Raw genomic sequence first — 14443 nt, forward strand, 5'->3', positions numbered from 1 at the left:
TGGGATTCTCTGAAAGATAATACTAGGGGTTACTCTTTTTTCCCAAGTTTTCTCCACCACACTCCTAGCCACAGGTAGTTAGAGAGCAAGAGGAGGTCAACTAATAGGCAGAAGTTTCAGACTATGCATGTGAGCACATCATGATGTTAGGCTACTGTAAATTTAATCAGACACACCCTGTAATATGAAAAGAAAATTCCATTTAGGAGAAGCAAGCAGCTTAATTTTCTCCACCACCATCAATAATCGTAACAATAATTGCTACTACTATTGTTTTTTAATTAAACTTCCAGGTAGAAAGAAAGAATTGGATCCCTTTCCAGTTAAAGTTATATATTCTCCAGTTTCCTTTTTATGGTCAAAAGGGAATGGATTAATCTCCCTGTGAATTCTATTTTATGCTAAATATACCAGCTAACTATCCTTAATATGAGAATCCTATTGCACAGGGCAGTTTGTCAGATCAAAACATCACTGGATGTATAAAATGCCCAAAACAGAGGAAAAATAATCACAGCATCAACAAACAGCTGTTCATGAGGGACCACACAACATCACATTGGAATGGTGCAGGAGGGTTATAAAGACCATACTTTAATGTGATACCTACCTATTGTGTCTCCTTGCTCATGCACCATGGAGGCCAGGTCTTTAATGATCTGGTTCACATCCAACATGTCACTCTGAAAAGACAGAAAGTCTAACATTAATGATGAATGGGGAATAACCAAGCATAAAAGACATGTTCCACAGTCAAGCTTTGCAAAGGAAAAAAAAAAAACAAACAAAAAAGCCACAGAAAACTTTGTCTGTGTAGAATTAAAATAAAAATTTATAAAGCTTCCATAGTAAATCAAAAATCCCCTTAAAGCCATTGTTTGCTGGATCTAAGTCAGCCAGTCGACTCAAGTTTTCTATAAGAAACAAGTAGAATGATCAGATTATACGGTTGCTTTTCAGAATTGTGGAGGACTAAGAGAGAAAAAACGACAATAAAAACAACAGCAGCAAACCCTTGTCTTACCAAAAAAAAAAAAAATACTGTTGATGCAAGCCATTCATCCCAGAATGTTGATTGATCCCAGAATGTAGAAAAAGGCCATCTTTCAGCATAGCATCTATCTGATAAAATACTATTCGTAAACTGATGGAAGATATGATCAAGAACTCACTGAATTTGAAATCTCCTTATTGGTAAGATAATAAGGAGAGACCTGTTTGATGAATGGATTCATTTATATGTTTCAAGTGTAAGAAGAACCCACAAATATTTTCTCAGTTATAATGCAGCAAATTGCCAGTGAATTTGTTTCCCTCTTTTGTGAGGACTTACTCTACACAAGAGCAAATGTGAGCATATGTTGACTTCATATGACACTGGCTCTTATAAAAACTATTAATCTAGCAATAATAGACATAATAATAGAGATACTGCTAAATGCACTACCAGTAAGGCAACATTAGCAGAGTAGAAAACAAGACACTCAAACAGGATGCGTTTTGTTAAGCTGTACATATCACAGAATCACAGAAACATTGAGGTTGGCAGGAACCTCTGGAAATCATTTAGTCCAACACCTCTTCTCAGAGCAGTCAATTAAAACAGGTTGCTCAGGGCCACGTCCACTTGGTTTTGTATATATACAAGGATGGAGACCCCACAGACTGACTGGCCAATAGTATGCTCATGTTTTCTTGTACTGGGGAACCCAGAACTGGATGATTTCTAAAGCATTGAAAACATTTTCTAAGAATCTGCTTCTCCCGAAGCTAATTGCACAGTAATTCATTTATCTGCTTGGGTCCTCTTGCAACTCCAGTCCATCATGCCAAAAGGTCCGATGGCTTCCATCCCAATTCTAAAGAACTCAGCTTCCCTACTGGCAAATTTAGAAAATGGTGCAAAATGAATCCATGTCCTTCTACTGAAGTTTGTTAAGTGACATAACATTTAATCATATAATGCACATAATACAGTAGAATCACATTCATTTGCAATGAAGCCTGGGAGTCCCATTGTGAATTCTAGAATATACCGAATTGTTGAATAACTGAAGAAGTAGGAGAAACGAAAGGTTTAAAAAGCTGTGAGAAATCATAATAAAACAAAAAACAAAACCCCCAACCAAAGACTGGGTAATATATCACAAAATGCACTTCATTCATTCACTTGTCAAGCATAATGAAGCTTTAATTATATATGGTATTATTCATAACTTGCAAATACTGCAGAATATTTTGTAAAAGCAATGAAGTTTAAGTAACTTGAGATTGCACTTGGGCACTGTGGTAGTAAATCTTTGCCAGGAAATGAAAGAAATTAGTTGTGAGTTTTTTGGGTGGGGGAGGTTTTTTGGGTTTTTTTGTAAAAATCTTTGAAAGGAGAAAGTTTAACAAAATGTAAAGAATTGAGAATTAACTTTAATGTGTTGTTCTGCTCTCATTTAACTGCTTAGTAAAAGATGATTAAGGAAAAATTAAACAAACAAATAATAATACTAAAAAAGCCCAGAATGCTCATTTGTCTCTCTTGGCTAAATTGCCACTGACATTAGTCTTTGGTTTCTGTTACTTGCAACATGAACAAAATTCTTTCTACCCTTCACTCTTTTTTTTTATTTTGTTCTGCTTCTTTTACAGTGAAGACAACTTAAAACTCATGAACATGTTTTTGCATGTACATTTGGTTAGATAGAAGTTATTGCAATATATTGAATTATACATGACCCCCTAAGTATTTCCATTGGAATAAAACAAGAGGGCAATTCGGTCTAAGAAAGATCAGATATGTTGACTCCTCATAGGGTCCTCCTCAGCGAATTCAACCACAAGTACTTGGGCTGTCTGCCTCCCAATCCCCAGATATTATGACAAGAAGAATGAGAAAGGAAATTCAATGCTGTATATGAACAGTGCTGTTTCAGATTTGCCATTTATATTCAGGTACTTGGGATGAAACAGCCATCTGCTGCTGCAGAGTATAGATCCTTTTCATAACATTGTAACAACACTTAAAATGACTGTTTAGCAAATATGCATTAGTTAAAGCCAGCCACTGAGTTGTTAGGAAGGAAAAAATGCGACTGCTGTATTTAAGGAAAAGCAAACAGGGGTGAGTTGTAAAGCACAGAGCACAAAGCAATCTGACCTGAAGCAAGGAATCTGTTGAATAATTTAACCTGGCAATGTGAAGTTTCAAAGTTCCTGATATATGTAAGCAAAACAAAAGAAAAAAACAGAAGAAAGAAAAATAGACGGAAATAAAGACCTTCTATAATGGAATATACCTAGGAGCTATGTTCCTGTTCCTTCTTGGCGGGTTAGCTCTATCATGAAGTACCTCTGAACTTGCCAGGCATCAGAGTTTGTTAGCAAAATCAGATTGCCTTTGGTTTCCCACATTTGCACACACTATGCGAATTCACGGTGAAATACAGCTCCTCATAAATCCCTTTGACTCCACAGAAACTGGGAGTACAACAGCGGGCTATCGTTCCAAAAATGCTGTTTCCCTGCCAGCTAACTAGGCTGGGGTTTCTTGGGTTTTAATCAACACCAGCCTTTCCTGTCTGGCAACAATTCATTCACTACATTCTGCAGCAAGAGGGAGACAGATTTAAATTGTTTCAGCTAAATCCTCTGTGTTTGGGGTTTTTTTTAACAATGGAGAAATCCACTGTTCAGATTAGTAGACGGGATTTAATGTCATCCATGCTGGAGCAAAAAGAATTAAACTAGTCAACAGTAAAATCAGAGATGGCAAAAAGAAATGGCAGGAGCTAAAGGTGACCAAAAAAGCAGAAAAGTGCCAATAGACAAGTCATGCAGATGAGAAATCCAGAGAAATGAAAGAGTTTGGGACCCTAAAGATCTGAAGGATTAACTCTCACTAGGGAAAGTTAGTTTGGAAACTTTTTAGCAGAAAGTACTAGGTTAAAATGACAGGACTATTTGAATCATTTAACCTGACTCGGTAAGTGAATAATGTCCCTGCAGAGTACTGGGATTTTGGAAGAAAATCTGAAATTCCAACGCTGGCACAGAAACAGCTGGAAATATGGTTTTGCAGATATACCAGAAATTTCCATTTCCCATTTTTTACTTTAACAAGATCACAATTTCAACATTTTTAAAATTAATCTGGGAGCAAGTCTGGTTGTAAAACCCAGACATTGTTACCAAGATGGGAACAACCTAATCATCAATCCCAGCAGCCCATTTCCCTACGGAATGAACATTATTGAGATATTTGCCAAGACAGCAAATAAGCAAACCTTCTCTCATTTCCACTCTCATGCTTAGTGGGGTGAAGATTTATCCACACTGAAAACTTCTAACATAGCCCTGACCTTAATGATATCCTAAGGACACTTCTGTATTCCAGCCACAAGAACAGTGTTAAATAAACCAGAGAGGGGAAACATGCTCTCCTCAAAAGAACACAGAACAAGTGTGTGCTGTCAATAATTTCTCTCTCACATTTAGCCAGATCCCAGCATCCTTTATCAATGTCAGCTCAGGTTCTCGAGGGAAGAGTCACACTTATTTCTAAGAATGTTTGCCTTAGGTTTATATAAAAAATGGCATTAGAAGTATTAGCATGTGTGCTTTTATGTGTACTCACAAACCATCCATCCAATTTTTTAAAGGACTACAAATTAACATCTAAATTAATTGCTGACTCAATGTTCAGGAGCTGCTGAATTCTACAAGTGAGGTCTCATTCTGCTCCATCATCCACCCTGCAACAAGCAGCCAGGAGAGCTATAAAATAAATCTGAAAGAGATTCTGAAAAATGTAATATAACATCCATGTGTGTATTTCTGTATATGGAAGCATTCCAAACTAAAACAAAGCAAAACAAAACCCTAGCGCTTGTTATCTTTGGGGAAAAAAACCAAAAACCCAAAAGGAAAAAGAAAAAAAAAAACAACAAACAAAACAAACAACAAACCTTTGTAGTGTCTGGCATGTTTTACCAAAGAGATGCTGACATGCTCCTTGTGTGTTGTCCCATCTACAACACCCTTGGGGCATCTCCTACTCTGTGGTCCACCATGTGTGAACCAGAGATCCAGAGCACACAGAATAATCAATGTATGGTGTTTGTCTATACCCATTCTCTTCTGCAAGATAGAGGAAGGAAGGGAAAGGGAAAAAATAATATAAAAAGTGAGCAAGCTTCTCTGATGCTAGATGGACAAAAACTAAATCTCGCTGCAACAGCCTTTCACAAATATTTTTCTCTTGTCTATGGCTGGGGAGAAAAAAATGACATTCTATAAATCAAACTGATTCAGCCTAAGCAACAACAGACCAGCAGAAAATTGTTTTGAGGGCAGAAGCTATCCAGAACAGCAATTACGACTGAGTTAGATCTCCTCTGGGACCGAACAACAGCCAGTGTGGGGAGTTTCTCTCTCCCTCTCTATTCTGCTGTCTTAGCGGTTGGTGTCATCTCAGGAAGTGTAGTACTGCACTGCATAATTAAAATAGTTGTGCCAAGCTTCAGCATGCTAATCCAGCATCTACCTGGAGACAGAAGGCTCAATAAACACAAGAAGAGTGTTCCTGTCCACCAAAAGCCAAAGGGAGAGGGTGTGGAAGGTGAGATGCCTCAAGCTCATCAGGTAGAGCTGAGACCATTAGAGAGGACACCTCAACAGGGGTGAATAAAGAGAGATCTGGGAACCAGCCAGCTACTAATATTACTCATTGTCCTTATGGTGGGTTGACCCTGGCTGGATGCCAGGTGCCCACCAAAGCTGAACTGGACAGGGGAGAGAAAATATAACAAAAGGCTTGTGGGTCATAAGGACAGGGAGAGATCACTCACCATTTACTGTCACAAGCAAAACAGGCTTGACTTGGGGAAATTAGTTTAATTTATTACCAACCAAATCAGAGTAGGATAATGAGAAATAAAACCAAATCTTAAAACACTTTCCCCCCACCCCTCCTTTCTTCCCCAGCTCAACATCACTCCCAATTTTCTCTACATCCTCCCCACCAGCAGTTCAGGGAAATGGGGAATAGGGGTTGTGGTCAGTTCATCACATTGTCTCTGCCACTCCTTCCTCCTCACACTCTTCCCCTGCTACAGCGTGGGATCCCTCCCACAGGAGACAGTCCTTCATGAACTTCTCCAACGTGAGTCCTTCCCACTGGCTGCAGCTCTTCATGAACTGCTCCAGCGTGGGTCCTTTCTATGGACTACACTTCTCCCAACAACAGACTGCTCCAGTGTGCGTCCCCCATGGGGTCACAAGTCCTGCCAGCAAACCTGCACCAGCGTGGGCTCCTCTCTCCATGGGGCTACAGGTCCTGACAGGACCCTGCTCCAATGTTGGCTTCCCACAGGGTCACAGCCTCCTTTGGGCATCCCCCTGCTCCGGCGTGGGGTCTTCCATGGCTGCAGGTGGAGATCTGCTCCACCATGGACCTCCATGGGTGCAGGGCACAGCTGCTTCACCATGGGCTGCACCACGGGCTGCAGGGGAATCTGCTCCTGTGCCTGAAGCACCTCCTCCCCCTCCTTCCTCACTGACCTTGGTGTCTGCAGAGTTGTTTCTCTCACATATTATCACTCCTCTCTCTGACTTCCCTTGCACAGCAGGTTTTTGCCCTTCTTAAATATGTTATCACAGAGGCACTACCACCAACATTGACTGGCTCAGCTTTGGCCAGCGGTGGGTCCATCTTGGAGCCAGCTGGCCTTGACTCTATCAGACATAGGGGAGGCTTCTGGCATCTTCTCACAGAAGCCACCCCTGTACTCCACCCTCACAAAACCTTGCCATGCAAACCCAATACAAGTGAGAAGAAATGACCCAATGACATGTTCAACCTACCATGCGATCTTCAGTGCAGATTTCTGTGTAGTGAAAGAGGCGAGGTTGGTGGGTGGAAGGATCAAATTGCTCTGCATATTTGAAGAAGAGGCACAAACAACTTTTACTGCAGGACTGGCAAGAGTGGAAAAGGTGGTAATGTATTTACTGCAGTTCACTTGCCCTTGTCGAGTCTAATGGACATCTCACAGATCAGATACAGATGTGGTTATTATTTATTTTTATGATCTACTTGAATGAATTGGATATAAGGTCTCCAACTCGTCTCCTCTGCCACCTCCAGTGTGTGTCTTCCCACTAGCAGCAATCTGACCATGAGTGGGTATGACAGACCGTTCCCTTGGAAAACTCCTCTCTTAGCCATCAAACTGCATTTGAAGACATGTCTTGACAGCCTATGTTAATGATAGGTGTCATTATCTCTGATGCTATCTAAAATGAGTGAGAGGTGTGCGGGGGCAACAGCACGTTTCTGTAACCTGTGTTAATATCTTTTAGCCTCCTTTGGCACTACGCTCTTTCTCTGAAGATTCACAACCGTACATCTGGATCAGACTGCCTGCAAACATGCATGGCTATCACTATCTCCCGTGTGCTCTGTATGCCTCAGTGTTTGACTTTATAGAGATTGAAGACCGTTTAAGGCAGATATTTTCTTTCATGGGAACTTTATCAGATCCAAGTCTGTGCTGAAGGTCAGAACTGGACTGTAGTCTAAGTGAAATATAATAATACAAATGATAGGAATAGATACTTTGCCCTTTTAAAACCCTTTAGATCTAGAAATAGGAGGAGGTCATCAATAATTCTGGTTTTGATTAGGTATCCTCACTTTATATTTGAGAAAATGTAGCGTACAATAAAGTATCAAAGAACATGGAAAAAGTTCTTGCTATTAACCACAGTTTTTAATCTCAAATTAATTTACATTCAAAATTTCATTTAAATTCAGCAGTTTGTAAAGGTATGTGAGTTCACATATGCATGTACATGTGAGTATTTACACAGGCACATGCACACATGTATTCTTGTGTACCACAAACATACCCACCTGTATAAATAGTAACTCTATATATAGATACACCAATAATTTTAAGATCTAACTTGCCCCTAACATACACCAGGTGTTAAATGAGCATTTGAGGCTTAGCAGATTGCAGAGAGACAAACACAGCCTATTTCTGTCTACAGTAGCACAAAACAGACCTTAAATCTCAGGCTTTTTTTTCTTCTGGCTAAACATTCTGGTGCAAGATAAGCATGAACACTGATATCTTCTGATAACAGGCAAGTAAACAAAAAATAAACCAAAAATTGGTTTGCCTTGCTTAGTTTTGACCAAAAAAAAAAAAAAAAAAAAAAAGCTGCATTGATTCCATTTTGCCTTCAAGTTAATGCCGTGATAGTTTGATATCAGGCAGAGCAAGGGCAAGAATGGCTCTCATCAAAAAACTGAGAGGCAACACTTGTATGGGCAACAAAGGAATTATGCAACAAAGTCAAGGTGAAGAGCAAATGGAGAAATGGTACAAAAATCACCATGATGGAGGAGAGCATGTGCATTTACATATTCTGCAGTTCACCACCCCTTCTTCATCCCCACTGCTCTCCTCTTACCCTAGGCACTCATAAAGCCCCTGATGGCAAGTTGCCCATGAAGAAGGAAAGCTGAAGGGACATCCACAAAGCAAGTAAATGGAGAGGGAGGTGATTTCATTACTCTCCCGAGTGCGAGGGAGAATATCAGCTCTGCTCTACAAGAGAGGGCATGCCACAGTTTTATTTCCCTTTACGTGGTGTCTGATGTTACTGCACTTTGTTAACACAGATGGTGCAAGTCTCTGGGATGTTGTAATGCATATCTGGAAGCAATAACACCAAAAATGCATTAGACTGGTTACACTTATTCTTTACACTTCTTAAGTTATGCATTTGTTTTGTCAACGTTAAAGAAAGTATCTGCAACCACACTACAAATCTAACCTTTTGCTCTCCTACAACCAAGTTTCTATCTATTCTACCACTAAAGATCAATTTCCTCGTCTTTCCAACAAACTCTTTGGCTGCATATGAAAGAGACTTGCAGGCTAGAAATATTGCTTCTGTTTTCTTCAATGCTAGAAAGGTTTTTGTGGGATTTTTGGCCAACTCAACTGTTGGAGCTTCCTGGAGTTGAAATTAAGGAGTCTAAGGAGTCTATTCTGAGGTAAATTCACTTATGTTTATAGGGTAATCAAACGGCACAACAATAAATGCATGAAAGTCCCAAAAAGAATAAATAGAGATAATGAAATCCCTGACACTGTGGCCTTCATATCCTAGGGGGAAAAAAAAAAAAAAAAGCTCAGTGAAGAAGAAAGGTTCTTCCAATAAAGAATATCCATTAGGATTTAGAATGCGGGTTTAGGGTTTGTGAAATTTCCTGGCCTAACCCACTGAGAGCGAAAATGAAATACCACACAAAATGCAAAATAAAAGCCACAGCAACCAGAGAAGAAACATCCATCCACAATTGCCCATAGCCTTGTTTGAGAAAGGCTTTTACAAGCAACAGGTCACTTGGTTCTTTCTGCAAGAGCTGGTCAATAAACACACTTATTAGATGCAATTGCCATGGAGTGGCTCATGATGTGGGTACCTGTCCACCAGAAAATATACTGCACATTTATTTTGTATCAAATTCCAAACCACTCCAATGAGCCACGGGTCTCTTCAGCAACAAACTGCAAAAAGTAATATATATGTGTTCTTACAGCAACCTATGAAAAACTTTTTTTTTTTTTTTTTTTTTTTAATATAAAATAGGAATGTTTGTTGGGGACATTTACTCTTTTTAAAAAAAAGAAAATAAAGTGCATTTAATATTTACAGCTATACTTTTTTGTAGCTGTTCAGAAGAAGAAAGTCTCCTGAGTACTAAGTCACCAAAGATATGGAAATCCATAAGCAAACTCCGAACTCAGTATCTTACACACTGACATTTCTTTAGCATCTCCTGCTTTCTGCCCCAGGCTGCAATGTATAAACTAATAGGAGTAGTGAGGGAAGTAGCTGTAATCTATCACACTGACTGATACCAGCCCCAGGAAAGGTAGTTTATTGCAGGCGGTAAGTTATCTTCAAAAATAGAAACTGCAAAGATTATGACAAAAACTTCAACACTTTCTACACTTTGTTTGCAGCACTATTAATTCTTCACTCTGAATTTATTTCCATGAGGGTCATGTAACCAGAAAAATACAATGGAGGAATTCATTTTCTTTTTAGGAGTGTTCTGGGAAACCAAGCAATTAGAGCAATCTTAAGCTGTCATGTATTATCAATTGGCACTCAATTATTTTACTTAAATAAAATTCTGATTGCAGAGTCTGATTTGCAGCTATCAACTGAGTGATTCATTTATGTGCACTATTTATTAGTGAGAAATTAAAAATGAATATCTAACTTTACCTGAAAGGGGAAAGACAAAGGGACAAGGGAGAGGAGAAAACTGGAAATATGTAGCATCTTTTCACAGTTCTCTGCTATGTTGCCAATTCTCAGTTTAGATATAGCTGAAACTAGTGTACTCTGTACAGAGTCTGGAGATAAGTCAGTCCTCATTACAAGTGGATTCCATGCTTTTAGTGCGGAGAGGAAGTTGTAATCTCTTAAAGAGGTCACTGAAGGTCAGAAGCTCTTGTCCTCTGTCTCCAGGAGACTGAAGGGACACAGCCAAAAGATGGGGTATGGCTGTCCAGGTCTCCAAGAGCTACAGATAGCAGGGATATGGTGTAGTTGGGAACTGTTAATGGGTTGATGGTTGGACTGGATGATCTTCAAGGTCTTTTCCAACCTAGACAATTCCGTGATTCAGTGATATCGTACATCTACCCAAGGTTCACATGTTCCTCAATGCTAAAAACTGGGCAAAGAGAAGATATATGCTCCATATAATGTAAAAAAAAAAAAAAAAAAGGTTCTGTCCTGTATTTCCCTATGCATTTCAAAACCAAATGCTATGTTCTTTGTAGACTATTCCAGATTTTGGCTCTGTGGACTGCAGACTATGGTGTTGACGCTTATCTTGTATATTTTCACTCAGTAAAGCAGGTTACCTAAAAGGCACAAATGCTGAGTAAAGGTATCTGAGGGACAATTAATTACAACTACATCTAAAAGGCTTGTAAAAGAAATGCTTGATGGCTATCACCTCCTGTAAAAATCAGACTTGCTGGAGTTGACTCTCCAAAACAACCCTCATGTGCTTTTATTCTCCATTCTGTGCACGAGAGAGCTTCTTTTTTAAAAGAAACCATTATATCCAAAATGATTAATCTCATTGTTCAAGGACTTTTTCTTAATGTTTAATTTATACTTATCTGTCCTTAGTTACTACTTGGTAATTTGTTACTACCTTCAACCTTAATATTTTAAATTATTCTACTTTTTTTTCAATGCTATTACACATCAAGTATTTCTATGTAGTCATGATGGTTCAACTAATCACTGCTGCACTTTCTGAGCCTGCAGTTGGTAAATTCCTGTAATCTCTCTTCATAAATTATACTTAATACTTCTTCCTCATTTCTTTCCTTCTGGATCACCTCCAAATTTCTAATAGAAAGAGCGGGCCAAAAAGCTCTCATTTTTACACACCTTCCTATGAATAAAAGGTGCCAATATCCAAGGCAGACACTAAGACTGGATGACAGCTTGCTTTACTTTCCAACTGTCTGTATTTACTTTCCAGTTGAAAATTTCCAGTATCTGGTTAAAACTACAGCACTGTCTCACACTGAGTCTTGGTCTTCCTATATCTCAGAGGTAGAAGCAATCCTTTAGTGGGTGGCACAGCCTGAATGGTGTAGAAAAGTTGTTCAAAGTCAACTTTTGAAATAGGCTTTGAGATTCTCGTGGCAAGACTTCGGTGTGTGTCTCTATAAGGAGATTAGAAAGGTGCAAACCCTGAGGTCCTACAGTCTCAGAGTCACCCAGAAGAAAAGTTTCTCTAGGTTTTCTCAATAAGCACAAGAGGGAGGCAGGCACCTTCAGAAAGTATTTCACATCTTTGGTATTTAAACAGAAATGGGATGAATCTGAGACTTTGTAGGTAGCACTGCAAAGGGAGAAGGAGTCCACTCAGTCCTTTTCCCCGGAGTGAAAAATGTGTTCAGAAAATGCAGTTTGGTCACCCAACCCTACAGACAAAATAGCTGTGTTTGCACACATGAGCATAACTGTTCTGGGCTGGACATCATGAGCTGGATTATGATGTTTTACCAATCTAAAATGACATGCAATTGATTCCTCAGTTTTTGTTTAAGGTGTGCTTTAGTAGTCATCATGCCCTGCACTGTCCAAGATGTCATTTACTTTGTAACTCAACCAGTTCCTGAACATCTTTATTGATCTCCCTTAAATAAGCTTTTCAGAGGGACCTGCAGAGTCTGGAATAATGGACAGACAGGAATCTCATGAAGTTCCACAAAGGCAAATCGCAAGTCCTACACAAGGGGAGGCATCATCCCATGTACAGGTTGGGGACCGACTGGCTATAAAGTAGTTTAGTAGAGAGGGACTTGGGGTCCTGGTGGCCAACCAGTTGAACATGAGCCAGCAGTGTGGCAAAGAAGGCTAATAGCCTCCTGGGATGCATCAGAGTATAACCAACAAGTCCAGCGAGGTGACCTCTCCCCTCTATTTGGCATTTGTGAGACCACATCTGGAGTACTGTCCAGTTTGGGGCTCCCCAGTACAAGACATTGACTTTACTGGATGGAGTCAGCCAGAGCACCATCATCAGATTCAGGGGTCTGGAGCACATGACATATCTCAAGAGGGTAAGAAAATCTGAGAAAAGGTGGATTTGTTCAGCCTGGAGAAAAGAAGGCTCAGGTGAGACCTTACTGCTGTATATAACAGCTAACAGGAGGGCACGGATGGAGCCAGTCTCCTCTCAGTGCTGTATGGTGGATGGATAGGCAGCCACGAGCACAAGCTGGAACATAAGAAATTACAACTAAATATAAGGAAAAAGAAAATTCCCATGAGGGTGTTGAAACACAGGAATAGGGAGCCAATGCATTTTCCCTCCAAAATAGCTTGAGTTATTATTTACTATTAACTTGGATCTTTTTTGCTTGAAGGTCTCCTGATGCTGCCTCCTTCTCAAAGTAGAGAGGAAAATATACAGTCCAATCACATCGTTACCCATCCATATCTGGATCAATTATCTCTTGTAATGTACATCACAACCAAGATCTCAGGAACCTCGTTGTAATAACCTGTCCCATTTTACAGAACTGTGACATGCAGACTACCAACAGTTCAGGTAAAAGTAAGTATCTCACCTACAAATAAACTAAAGGCAAGGAGAGTCTTCAAGAGTTAGAGAGCTGCTGGTAGTCCATGCAGAGTGGCATTGCTAGCCTTGGAGAAAGAAAACATTTGATCTTAATTGTGTGCAAAGTTTGTATTATGAGTCTTAACTTGTGCACAGCCAGGATCTGTGTGAAGCTCCACAGACCAGACTGTCGACCTTCACAGCAGGATGACTCCCCAGGAAATGAATCGCTCCACAACATTCCCAGAAAAAAAAAAAAAAAAAAAAATCTATTTATTTTTTTCTTTTTAAGCACTAAGATAACTCCCAAAGACAGCACCACAAATTTTGGGAAAATAAATACACATTGTATTTTCTAGACAAGCAAAGGGAACAATGTTTACAGACTTTTGAATGATACTTCTCATTTGTAATGTAGACAGTAAAGGAAAAAGTACCTTTCATACACACATTGCTTTAGACAATGAGAATCCTGATGCCCTACATATAAAGTCTTGGGCAATGACAGACGTAAGTCAGACAATGAGAAGTTGTCCACAATGTTTCATCTAGAAGTTCCCAAAAGGTAGCAAGGAGGGCTTGTTTCTAGTACTGTGAAGTCCCACAGAGACCATTTCTGTGGAATTATTCAATGTCTGTATGAAAACGTCTGGACCTACATTGTGACTATGGGAACTCTAAGGACAGTTCACTTTGCATTTTCTAATGCAGGATATCACAGCATTTCAAATACCTTGACAAAGAGAAGGCATGTTTGAAAGATGGTGGCTTTAGCCCCTTTGAAGGTCTTAAAGGAATAATGCTCATTATCCTGCTGAGAATCTGGGGGAAAATAAAAGAAATTGTAAGGATATTGGCAACGTGGTCATTTGGAATATCAATGTTACAGACCTGCTAGACAAATTTCCTAATGCATGATAAAACCTATGGATTAAGTTCTTCCTTCTATCCAAGGCTGGTCTGGGAAACTGCCTTTAGAGAAGAGAGCAAGCATATGATATTTATTATTTATAGTGGGAGGCAGAAAACACAAATAGAACAGCACATATACTTTTTTATTAATTTCCTCTTTATGCTTTACTCTGAAATGCCTGCGATTTCTCAGGTTTTATTTTCATAGGATCATAGAATCATTTAGCTAGGAAAACATCTGTGAGGTCATTGAATCCACCGATAACCTAACACTGCCAAGTCCACCACTAAACCATGTCCCTAAGCACCACATCTACATGTCTTTTTAATACCTCCAGGGATGGTGACCCTACC

General features: G+C 39.5%; 1 protein-coding gene across 9 annotated transcripts in view; it reads right to left on the reverse strand.

Moving 5' to 3' along the window:
• Positions 1 to 14443, reverse strand: part of TSNARE1 (t-SNARE domain containing 1) — a 508719-nt gene that overhangs the window by 195619 nt on the left and 298657 nt on the right. For all 9 annotated transcript variants that reach the window (XM_074894731.1, XM_074894660.1, XM_074894674.1 and 6 more), the window contains one exon: positions 611 to 683. In XM_074894731.1, coding sequence (XP_074750832.1) covers positions 611 to 683 — 73 coding nt within the window. The remainder of the gene's footprint in view (positions 1 to 610; positions 684 to 14443) is intronic.

Source organism: Strix uralensis, chromosome 1 (assembly GCF_047716275.1).
Source record: "Strix uralensis isolate ZFMK-TIS-50842 chromosome 1, bStrUra1, whole genome shotgun sequence".
NCBI classification, from domain to species: domain Eukaryota; kingdom Metazoa; phylum Chordata; class Aves; order Strigiformes; family Strigidae; genus Strix; species Strix uralensis.